This window comes from Lissotriton vulgaris, chromosome 7 (assembly GCF_964263255.1).
Source record: "Lissotriton vulgaris chromosome 7, aLisVul1.2, whole genome shotgun sequence".
Lineage (NCBI taxonomy): Eukaryota > Metazoa > Chordata > Amphibia > Caudata > Salamandridae > Lissotriton > Lissotriton vulgaris.
Genome location: NC_141695.1, coordinates 1,548,325,540 through 1,548,337,644, shown reverse-complemented (window position 1 = coordinate 1,548,337,644; position 12,105 = coordinate 1,548,325,540). Strand labels below are relative to the sequence as shown.

Genomic DNA, 12,105 nt, shown 5'->3' with positions numbered 1-12,105 from the left:
GCTTATGAAGAGGGAGGGTGTTCCAGAATTTGGTGGCACTATAAGGGAACAGAGGACCCCGGATTTTAGATTTCCGAATCCTAAGAATTAGAGCAAGCTGTAGATCGTCTGAACGGAGGCATCTGTTAGCACGGTAGGGCTAACAACAGAATGATTAATAGGAGGGATCTTTGCTGCTAAGAACTTATGTACTATGCACATAGCTTAGAAATAAACTCTATCTAATGGGTATCCAGTGAAGAGGTTTCAGGGCGGGTTTTGCTGATTGGCATTTTGGGATGTCCAAAAGGATTCTGGCTGCCTAATTTTGTACTGTTTGGAGTTTTACGAATGTGGTGCATGGGGCCCCAAGATAAAGGGCATTCTCATAGGCCAGATGTGATACAATGAGTCTGTGAACCATGATCTTCCTTGCTTGGAAGGGGAGGAGTGGGAGAACTTTGCGGAGCATCTTTATGATGAGTTTGCATGAAGCTGCCACATTGCATGCCTGGACCTTGAAAGTCAGATCATGATCCAGCCAAACACCCAGGCTTTTTATTTGGGTCCTGGGGACTAGAACGAGGCCCAGGTCGGTCGGCCACTCTATGTTGGAATCAAATTGGGATGGGTTCCCCAGAATCATCATCTCAGTTTTTTATCCATGTAATTTCAAAAATGAAGGCAGGGAGAAAGCCTGGGGGAGGAGTTGTCTGCTTTATTGAGTCCCACCAGGAGTTGTATATCATTAGCATATGTCACTATATGTACCCCAAAAGGCAGTACGATCTCCGCTAGGGGGCTCAGGTAAATGTTAAATAAGGTGGGACTCAGGGATGATCCCAGAGGTACTCCGCAGCGGAGAGGCATCTGTTTTGAGGGCACTTCAGCATTGAAGACCTGGAAGAATGTATCGTCCAGGAAGGACTGCAGCCATGTCAACGCAACCCTGGTCACCCCCAATCTTGTACGTCTGTGGGTCAGGATTTGATGGTTGGCCATGTCGAACGCAGCACTAAGGTCTAGGAGGATGATAACAGTAGTGCCTCCAGCATCCAAGATTTTTATAGACTCTTCAACTACGGATAGCAGAGCTGTTTCAGTTCCTTGGAGTGGTTGGAAGCAAGTCTGTGACGGGTGGAGGAGATTGTGGGTCTCTAAGAAGGTAAATAGCACTGAGTTAACATATTTTTCAGCTATTTTACTGATCCCTAGGAGGAGTAAGATGGGGCAATAGTTTCCCAGGTAATCACGGTCGAGGTTAGTTTTTTTTAGGACTGCCTTCACCATCGCTTTCTTTCAAGGAGGGGGGACGAGCCTTTTTGATAAACTGCTTAATAGGAGGCGTGGCAAAATTAGGGGACCAAGAGAATGGAATGAAAAAATGGTCAGACCATGGTACTGGAATGGGGATCCTTCCTACTAAGTCCTCCAGATAAGAGAAAATGGGATCTAATAGGTGTCCTTTCATGTGTGCTGGTTAGGCAACTTTTTGAAGAAGCTGGTAGCCTTCTAGATCCTTTGTTATATCTTCTGAAACAACTGAAAGGGGTTGTCAAAATGGAGATTAAAATCTTCCAATAAAGTACAATTAGCAGGGGTACTGGCCAGATTGGCCGCTGTATCGGGTAAAGATTTACAGAATTGTCCCACGGACCCAGGAGGACGGTAAATTAAGATTCCTGACAGATTAAGCATAGGTGAGAAACTAATAGAGAATGTAAGGTTTTCACAATCTGGTAAGGGGCTTCCGGCAGTATGACAGATCAGGTGAGTTTTTAAAATAATGGCAATCCGTCCACCCTTACTGGAGGTCCAATCTAACCTCTCGGTATTGTAGCCCAGAGGGAGGGCTTGAACAAGATCGGGGTCAGATCCTGAAGTAAACCAGGTTTTTGTTAGGAACAGCACCTCTGGCCCTTCCTCTTCCCGAAGAATAGAAATTTCTGCTGCATGCTTAGGCAGCGACCTGCAGTTAAGGAGAAACAATTTATAGGATATAGGGAAAGTGGCATTGGTATGTAGGACTGTTGGCAGTGTAAAAGAGCAGTGAGAGGACTCAATGAGGTTCATCAGGGTCGATAGTATGAAGTAAATTATCACCAATATCTCCCTTTAATTGGAGCATTTTGTCTGCATTATAAAAAGGCTGTGTTGGGGGGCAGGTGCAGGGGTCCTGGCCCCTGGACGCGGCCAGATGCGGACGGGCGCAGACAGGCTTGCCTTTGGAGCGACTTCGGTGAATACAGTTCAGCCCCCTGAAATGAGGCGGCTGAAGGGAGGAGCCATGTCCCCCTGCACAAATTGGCCAGAAGGCCGTGGCAGACCGGGGACCGGCAAAGAAAAGTGCAAGTGCTTGCGGTAAGATCTTGCTTTAAAAGTGGAATGCCCTGAGCAATTGTGGAGCGGGTTTTAAATAATTAAAAGTGCAGTTGATAAAACAAGTTTGCGAGAGTACAAAAAACTACTTCTGATAACAATTCCCTGCTGCTTGCTGCTACGCGAGCGATGTCAGTATGCCTCTAAATACAATTCAGCCCCTGGAAATGAGGTGGTGAAGTAGTGAGTGACATACAGAGAGACAGTGCTTAATTTGAGGTAGTGGTTCGCGGTATAGGGCACCAGCACATATTGTTGGAGACTGGCACTTACTTTTCCATAAGATATTTAATACGTGCAAGAGAAAGAAAAACACACTGATTTGAAAGACGATGGAAGCAAAAGATGGCAAAACAGTCACAAACAGAAAGCAGGAACTTGCAAGATTGAGAAAAGGGAGCAGAGAGTGTCTGGTAGTGGATTAAAGACTACCAGCCTTGGTAGTCCATATGCCAATGTTTAATTGCACCGGTTGCCAGCTTTGAAGCAAAGCTTCAGGCACCGGCACTCTTTCTTTCACAAATGAAGCATGCAGAGAGATGAAAAGTAGAGAGAGTGGATTAAGATAACAATGGGGCAAAATGAGTAGAGGCCAAGACAGGTCATATAAAGAGAGTGGTGAGGAGAAAGAATAGTAGAGAGTGGAGATTAGTAGAAAGAGATATGAAATGCAGACCCTTACAAGATGAGCAAATGAGACACAGGCGATACAGATACAGAGAGGCGCGGTTGATAGAGAAGCAGAGAGAGAGTGGATGAGGCAAAGTTTTGATCTAGAGAGAGAAGTGGAGACAGAGAGGTGAGTTAGATGTATAAAGAGAGAGGTAGGGGAAGTGAGGGAAAGGAAGGCAGAAAGAAGATGAAGAGATTGATAAGAGAGAGAGCCAAGAATGACAGAGGAAAGAGGCGCAGGTAGATACTGAGAGGTAGCAAGAATGCAGTAAGTAGGGAGAGAGGAATGAGATGAATGAAGACAGTACCCAGGTAGCGAGAAGTGATGCAGATAGGTGAGATAAAGAGAGAACTAAGAAGGAGGTAGTGAGAGGTGAGGTATATAGAAATGGGGAGAGACAGAGAAGAAATAAGAGCAGTGAGGTGGTGGGAAATAGCATTTACAATTCTGTCATTGCATCGCACTGCCATTACAATGCGGTAATTACAACAACTGCGTTGTTAGTACGCGATGCAATTACATCGCAAGTCATTACAACCACTTGCACTAGGGGGCGCTCGGGTATTCCCTACTGTTGCGCAAACTGGAGCAGGAATAGTAATTAATACTATTCCTAAGTTCAGTGCGCCCCCTAGTGGAAGTCCCTGTAATGACTTTGGATGTAAATGCATCGCGTACTAACGTTGTAATAGTACGAGAGGTTATAGAATGCATTGTCACATGCTATATTCCGTAGTTGCAGTGAGGTGAGGTGGAAGAGAGTTAAGATAGAGAGAGAGGGAGAGACACAGAGGTAGGCAAAGAGTGAGCTAGAGAGAGGGGAGTTTGTGGGAGTGGTGGGGAAGAAAGCGGTATATTGTGAAAGATGTGACAGAGTAGAGCTAGAAAGAAAGGGTGTTGGTGTACAAAGATTCAGATTATGTAGAAAAAGTAAGAGACGTAAGGAGTTTAGGCCTGATTCACAAATGTAATCTTACACTTTTGAGTAAATGAATATTTGTTTTGGAATTCACAAGCACCAATTTAATAGTAGGTTTGTGACTGCAGAGACTCCGCAGTCTGGGCAGAGAACTACATACATAAAAACAGTGCTTAATTTGAGCCAGTGGTTTCCGGAGCTCGGCACCAGCACTTAATTGACAGCACCAGCACTTATGACAGTCTGCCACATGGTGGGCTGATTGATTTAGAGGAAGGACAACAACATGTTATTTGCATTTTCAATATATGTTAAAAATGACTTATACCTGTAGCACATGCTAATAGTAATGCTTTGCAGGCTTAGAATTGTCTGAATTGTCACACTTGTACAGTGTGATGGTTAGTAGCAGGTTTGGTACTGTCATTTGCAGTGCTAGCAGGGGCAATGGGTGGTGTAAGCTTTAGTGGCATCCTGATGAGGGCCCTGGCACTTAATTTTTTTTACAAATTAAGCACTGCATAAAAAGATACAACATGCCTATCATTTTATGTGCTCCCCAATTACAGAGCCTCCTTACTACTAAATCGTAGCTTGTGAACTTCAAAATAAACGTAAACTTACACAAGGGTAAGATTTCCTTTGTGAATCAGGTCCAGAGTGGTGAAGTAGAAGTTATATAGTGAAGTAAGGTGAAAGACATGAGAATAAAAAATGTGTGTGTGTTTTCTTTTTTAATGTAATTGCCACTGGCTGCTGAGTGTGCGAGGGTTAAGGTCAGTCAGCCTGGGCAAGCAAAGCAACCCCCTGTGAAATCTGCATGTCCAGATGTCAAATTAAAAGATAATACTTTTTATGGCTTTAGTAAAGTAGGGAAAAATATTTTGTTTTACTGCGCACTGGTGTTACATTTTTACTGTTGAATTTCTTAGAACCTCCTTGTAAGATGGAGTACTTTATCTGGATGAACAGGAGTACTGTGATTAATCTAGGGTGGTTACCAGTATAGAGGAGGCAATTGGCACCCACTGGTGGGTGCCACTCAGTGTGATTCTGGTGTGTCTTTTTGGAGACAAAAAACAGACCACAGTCAGGATTCACGGTGCCATTGAGGTAGGGTTTGCAAAAATCTCATAACATCAATTGCTGGTACACATATCTGACCATAACACATCAAGGACTTGTATCCCAGAAACAAAAGTTCACAGTCAGGAGTTTCTGTGGAATCCAGAGGATTTTACTGGAATCTACCAAGAATAAAAGGGAGCTGTTGTGGGGCTAAGATGGCATGAGGTATTTTAGCACAAATTATTCAGGAACTGTTCTTTGTAGAATAATGGTTTAAATTGTTCAAAGTAACCACACCCAGATGGTAAAAACCCTAGTGTCTTGGCTGCAAGGGCTAAACCTCAGTGTACCTCTTGGTCTTGGAAAGGGAAAACACACAAGCTAAATGAACTGAAAGTAGTCACAAACTTACCTTTTCAGGCCACACACATGTCGACCACTGTATCACATTCCTAAGCACAGGTTGCTGACTTCTAAGGCAGGTATATACGGGTGGACAGGCCAAGGGAAACAATGGATGACAGCAAGCTCATCAGGTTGATACCATATTTCACCGGCCCTTCCCATTGTCTATGGACCTTTGGTTCAGTTGTCTGCTGGACTCCAGATTCTCACAGTCACTGGAACCTTATTTCTTCATGCAAGTCAAAGACAGCTGATGTTCCTCTCTCATGTCTCCAGTATCATAACGTCTGCCCACCACAATTGCACATTTTATTCTTAAACGTCATGATCTCCCCACAGCATTTGATACTTCTGATCATCCAAGTCTACTACCCTCCCCAGCCCATTTTGTGCTCAGAGACTCTGCTTTCAACTAGTTCCTAGAACATATACTTTATTACTTTACAGATTTTATACTATTTACAATTTGCTTGCGATTGTCAACAACTGTTTTTACTAAACTGAATAAGCCTGAAATCCCGCAGCACAGATAAAGTGCCATCAGAAATCTCAAACTTTTGGCAATGTTATGCAGTAGGGATAGTATACTGATTCAATGATAATTTGTTTCCAATGCATTTTGCAAAAAAATATTTTGACTGTATGACCCACGTTTCTTATTGAAATGTTTGTTGCATACTGACATTGTGCCTTACCATAGCTGTGCAGACGCGTCCCACATATACTGGGTCATTCCTGCTAGAGTAGTCTTTTTTACTGTCCTTCTTGTAACTCAGGTTGCGGTCCAGCAGGGCAAGGCAGATCCTCAGAATATTTTCTTCAAACTGTAGAGAAAACAAAAGCATGGAAACTAAGTCTGTTGCAGAGAAAAATGATCAAGCCTCACATTATGGTGACCTGGTTTGGTGCACCTAAATAAATCCAATCTCAATCCTGAGACAAGCTGTGAGAGACGTCTCTTTAGTAGGGCACCCTCCATTTTTAGAATATGCTTGAGCTTGAAAACTGGAATTCTTGAGCATGCTCGTTAAATGGCTTGTTGCAATTCATTTTATTGACCAAGCCTGGATGCTTTTAAAAGAGGTATGAGTAAGCTATACAACTTTGAATTCTTTAATCTTTATTTAAAATTGAACTGTAAAATGTTTGAACACTCTTGATTTAATTATTGACATGGAATATTAAAGATAAGGTTTCTGTTGGGGAACATGTGCCTGTCTTTTCTGAGTGTGTGTCTTGAAACTGCATGTTTTGCATTTTCCCAGTGTCTGCTTGGAATACTGGACGGTTTTTGAATGCAGCTTGGGCTCCTGAGTCAATGGATCCTTTGTATTTACTATGATGTTTGTCTAGATACCTGCCCATAGTCCCATTGGCTGCCGCCTAAATGTTCTGCAGTTCCACGGTAAATGATTCCACCATCATTCAATACATACTCTTCTCTCTCTTCATGGTTCCCCAAGAAGACGCTGTCACCTAAAAAACCCAAAGACAAAAGTGGTGTTAAAACTGATTCTATCACTTTGAGGTTCAGCCCATACTTCTTTCTATTAACATGCGTTTAGTCCTGAACGTCTCTTGAGCAATGAGAAGTTAAATAACCCTTAGCTAGACAGTTGCACTGGTATATCTTTAAACCCACTTCTTATTGTTTAAAATCCACTTCTCTCTCTCTGCTAGTTGCAAACCGGTCCTACAAAGCATTAAAAAAACTTGTTCCTCTCAAAAAATCCACACAGCCTAAATGACAACATATCAATGAAGGAATAAAGGTCAAACGCAAATTGCTGCCTCCCAATGCCAATGGAAGAAATCCTGAAGTAAACTCTTCAAAACCAACCTTTCAAGGCTAAAAGGGGCCTATAAAGCCTCCATGATAGATATCTGGTGTGGTTCGAACACCGTGAATACATACACACATTTTAGGAGAACAACACAATGCTTTGTATCTGTTATTTGCTGCATGATTTGACCAAATGACTCAAAGTTGAGTGGTATTGTGTAAAATTGCACCCTTGGAGATAAAAATGCAGAGAAGTGCATGTGTAAGAAGTGTCTCCTCACAAATCCAGTGCCAAGCAGAGCCCCTTGTTTTGCATTGAGTTGGGTACTAGACTAAGTAGTGCCGCCCTGAGGATTTTGTGAACTGATTCATCACCTCGTCATGCAATTCCGGTAGCCAAGTTGCTGAGATGGATGTGGTTTATAAGATTAAACCTATTGTCTGTGAATCATTGAACTTGGAATTATGTCTAACAGTGAATGTGACATCAGTACTCTACTCTTGAGCTTTGGCACTCCCAAAAGACTTTAATGTTCTTGTTACATATTTACAATTATCCCTTTTTCTTCTCTTGTCTCATGGACTTGTCATTTTTAACATATAATGCTGAATGGACTGTTTTTTATGATTATTTGTATATGTTTTAAAAAATATTTTAACCCACTGTTTTATATTCTTAAATAGTATTGTATGTAACAATGCGTTTATGACATGAATTGTCAGATAAAGCTTATTTGAAATGAAATGCATTGAATTGTCCGGTTGTACCCATTGCTTCCTGAAGAGCACTTTGTTTTTGTACAAGTTTAACTCCTTAAGGGGTGGTTGTTTTAATTGTAGAGATGAAAGTGAAGCATCATGGGTGGTGCACCAAAAGGACATGGTAGCATCTGTTGGTTACTAACACCCAATATCACATGAGTCAAAGGGGCTGGCACTTGAACAAAATTTGTCCACACGAAGGTGGTATTGCAGCCCCGGCTGCAATACCCTTAGCAAGTACCCATATATACTTGGACCAGTTAAATGTGTTGGAAAGGAAGACATCACCAGGGATGCTATAAGGCCCTGAAGCCTTGTTCCTGATCACTGAGTGTATACTATGTGATATTTCCTCTAGGGTAAAACATTTGGGGGTCTGGACTGTAGTTGGTATGGGAGTCAAGCCTTTCGAAAACTAATGTTTCTGTACCAGTGTAAACTGTGGAAAAGTGTTCATGCCAGGTGGAAGCCTCAGTCAATCTATGTCTTCCCTGGTCACTAAGAACCAAAATTGCTGCAAATCCTTGTTTTGGCAGGAATCCTTGATCTGAAGCCATCCATCCCCTTTCCAGTCCTTTTTGACTTTGGCCTGAGCATTCTTGTAGGATCTCCTCACTACTTTCAGATCTGCAACATTGTTGTCTCTAATAGCCTTGGCCAGTTGTAATCTTAATTTTCTACATTCATGGTTAAACCAGGAGGAGTGAGGACTGGCAAGTTTCGGTTTGCTCTGTGGTCTAAAAGGTACGCTAAAAAATGTAGCTAACTGTTTGAAAAAGCATGTGTGGCACGACGTAATCTTTGAAAAACCGTCGTGCTGCTCCAGCAGACTAACTAGCTATATATATACATATATATATACATATATATACATTACCTACTGGCGGTCGCCAGTAGGTATATATAGTTAGGATTATTTCTCTATGGAACTTTTGAAAATTCTATGTCTAATAACTTTGGCGTTTGTGGACGGAATCGGCTGAAATTCTCAGGAAAATGGCACATTTTGTTTCTGAGCAGCCCCTGAAAATTTGGGGGGGGGGGGGGGTTCGTCAAGGGGGGGCCGAGAAAAAAGGGGGTCCCAAAACGCGTTTTTCCCATGTTAATTTCCATAGGGCGTTTGGCCTCACTTTTAGCTCGAACGGCTGAATGGATTTGCACGAAACTTGGCAAAATTGTAGGGACTGTTAGCCCGATGTGCCTTTGCTGGGTCTCAATATATGTGCTCCAGTGGATTTTGAGAAATTAACGTTTTAAAAAATGTATATATCTGTGATAGCGTCCCAGATAGCGCTCCAGATCGCGTACTTTTCGCGTCACGGAGCTTTGCGAAGCGATGCTGATTGGCTCTCCGGTGTCTGTCAACATTCTAAACAGTCCGGAGCGGCCGCCATCTTGTCTCTTGGTAGGATCGAGAGACAAGAAGAGGTGAAAAACGAAGGGGGAATTTAATGAAAGGGGGCAAGGTAGACCCCTCTTGACCCCCTAGGAATGATGTTGGGGTTATTAAAGGGTCCCGTGGGGAAAATTAAAAAAAATTGATTTTTCACGGTAGAAGCGCTTCTCGGTTCGCAAATTAACGGCTGAATGGATTTGCACGAAACTTGGCAAAATTATAGGGACTGTTAGCCCGATGTGCCTTTGCTGGGTCTCAATATATGTGCTCCAGTGGATTTTGAGAAATTAACGTTTAAAAAACAGGTATATCTGTGACAGCGTCCCATATAGCGCTCCAGATCGCGTACTTTTCGCGTAACGGAGCTTTGCGTAGCGAAGCTGATTGGCTCTCCGGTGTCTGTCAACATTCTAAACAGTCCGGTGCGGCCGCCATCTTGTCTGTCGGTAGGATCGAGAGACAAGAGGAGGAGAAAAACGAAGGGGGAATTTAATGAAAGGGGGCTAGGTAGACCTCTCTTGACCCCCTAGGAATGATGTTGGGGTTATTAAAAGGTCCCGTGGGGCAAATAATAAAAATTTGATTTTTCGCGGTAGAAGCGCTTCTCGGTTTGCGAACCGGGTCGCAAACTGGTAGCGAAACGTGAATTCGCCATTTTGTGTTTCGATTTCATTAAATTACTAGGTATAAGGGGGTACGGGAGACGTATCCTGACCCCTTTGTTTTCTGAGGGTGGCTGAGGAGGCTCATATATGTTGATACATGTCTTCCAGCGGCTGTGCGTGAGCGTTTTTTTTTGTTGCGTGACGTCTGTTAACGTTCGATTCGATGGAAATCAGGAACTGTTGACCGCCATTTTGTCACTGCGAGTAAATATTTTGTTTTAAATAATTGTTATAAATTAATCCTTGTGGATAAACATTGTCTGCGCCATCTTGTCTTTTTTGCAATGCCACACTTTTGTTGAGCACGGCAGCCATTTTATATGCCTTGACCAGACCCACTCTCTGCACGTCACCGATCCTCAGCATGGCTCCCCACCCTCGCAAGCATCTCTCCCACGCACTGGTCACCCCCGCTCTCTCTCTCATGCATGGGCCAGAAACCTCCTCCCATGTGCGCTGCTCTTCCCTGAGAATCACACCCTGTGCCCGCCCGACACCACCCTTTCACCCTATTCACTACCGCACCCTCTGACACTCCTCTTCCTCTGTGTCCGATTGTTCAGGCCGGTCCCAGGCTATCACCTAGCCCTGCAGATGTAGTTTATGGCACCAGCTGTAGAGAATCACCCCTCTTCAAAGGAGTTACAGTAGATCAAGGCCCCCACCCGATGAGATCCGTGAACGGGTCTCCCCAGGTGGAGGCTCGTCGGCTGTACTGGGGCGCCCCTTTACTGTTTCAGTTGCCATTCCGCCCGCTTTTGCTACACTGTGCCTCATCCTCCATTCAGCTGTTTATCGTCCGCTCTTGCGGCTACAGCGTCTCGCTCACCATGTAGTTGAGTTGCGCCCACTCTTGCGGTGCAGCGATAGGCGGCTGCCACAGGACTCTTAAAATGGCGGACGGCTCTTCGGATTTGGGCCTGGTCCACTAAAATGGCCCTGGGACACCTTGGAACTCGGACGTCCCCTGAGCCTTGAAGATTTTACAAAAGTCTTGGGGGCTCCCGACTCCTGCAGGCTTCCGGTGGGGAGCGGCTGCCATGATTGCTCGCGGAATGACCACGACGGAGCCACGAGATGGTGGTGCTCTAAGGCTGACGCCAGCTTCAGTCTGAAACATCTAGAAACAAGGTGGGGCTTTCATCGTTTGGGAAAAAAAATGTTTTAATCCAATGAAAAGTGTTATTTTTAGGTCATATGATCAAGCCTTCCATCATTAGGAAACCAAAAGTAAAATGAACCAATGAAAAGTTTTATAAAGAAGTCACATGACCTGTTATGCTTACGTTACGCGCTGCTATAAAAAGCGTAGAAAATCCGTTGGCACGTGAGGCGGCGTCAGTAGCGGACCGATGTGCGAATAGGCCGAAGGCAGCACAACGCGCCGAGATCCGGATGGCACCGAGGTGGTGTCGAGCAAGTTGCACTGGTGTGGCCAACCTGCAATGCTGCGCAGAAAGTCGGCGTGGGGTGCCTGGGGGGGGGGAGGTGGCGCAAACTGGCCTCTCTCGCCTCCCCAGGTGGAGGCACCTGATGTGCAGTGTGGCGCCCCTTATCTTTTCACTCGCCGTCCAGCAGAGTTGCGCCCGCATTTGCTGCTACAGTAGGCCGAAGGCAGCACAACGCGCCAAGATCCGGATGGCACCGAGGTGGTGTCCAGCAAGTTGCCGCACTGGTGTGGCCATCCTACAATGCTGCGCCCAAAGTCGGCGTGGGGCGCCCCGTTGGCCTGTGAGGTCGCGTCAGTCAGTGGGGGCTGTTTGAGAAAGCAATGTGATGCTGTGCGTCGCCCCCAAGATGGAGGCTCCTCGGCTGCAGTGGGGCGCCCCTTGGTGTTTCACTCGCTATCCAGCTGAGTTGCGTCCGCACTTGCGGCTACAGTAGGCCGAAGGAAGCACAACGCGCCGAGATCTGGATGGCACCGAGGTGGTGTCTAGCAAGTTGCCGCACTGGTGTGGCCATCCTACAATGCTGCGCCGAAAGTCCCATGGTCCGGCGGAACTTTTTTCCTTTTCCTTTCTGCATCTTGTCCCACAATCCGTTTGACCTTTAGACACAACCAGGTCCCTGAATGTG

The 12,105-nt window shown here is 44.8% G+C and overlaps 1 protein-coding gene across 1 annotated transcript in view; it reads right to left on the bottom strand.

Annotated features, from left to right (window-relative positions):
* Positions 1 to 12,105, bottom strand: part of LOC147705984 (protein-glutamine gamma-glutamyltransferase E-like) — a 247,408-nt gene that overhangs the window by 171,374 nt on the left and 63,929 nt on the right. The window contains exons 4-5 of the mRNA XM_086932441.1: positions 6,781 to 6,899; positions 6,119 to 6,247 (exon numbers count right to left, since the gene is read on the bottom strand). Of these exons, the coding sequence (XP_086788567.1) occupies positions 6,119 to 6,247; positions 6,781 to 6,899 (248 nt within the window). The remainder of the gene's footprint in view (positions 1 to 6,118; positions 6,248 to 6,780; positions 6,900 to 12,105) is intronic.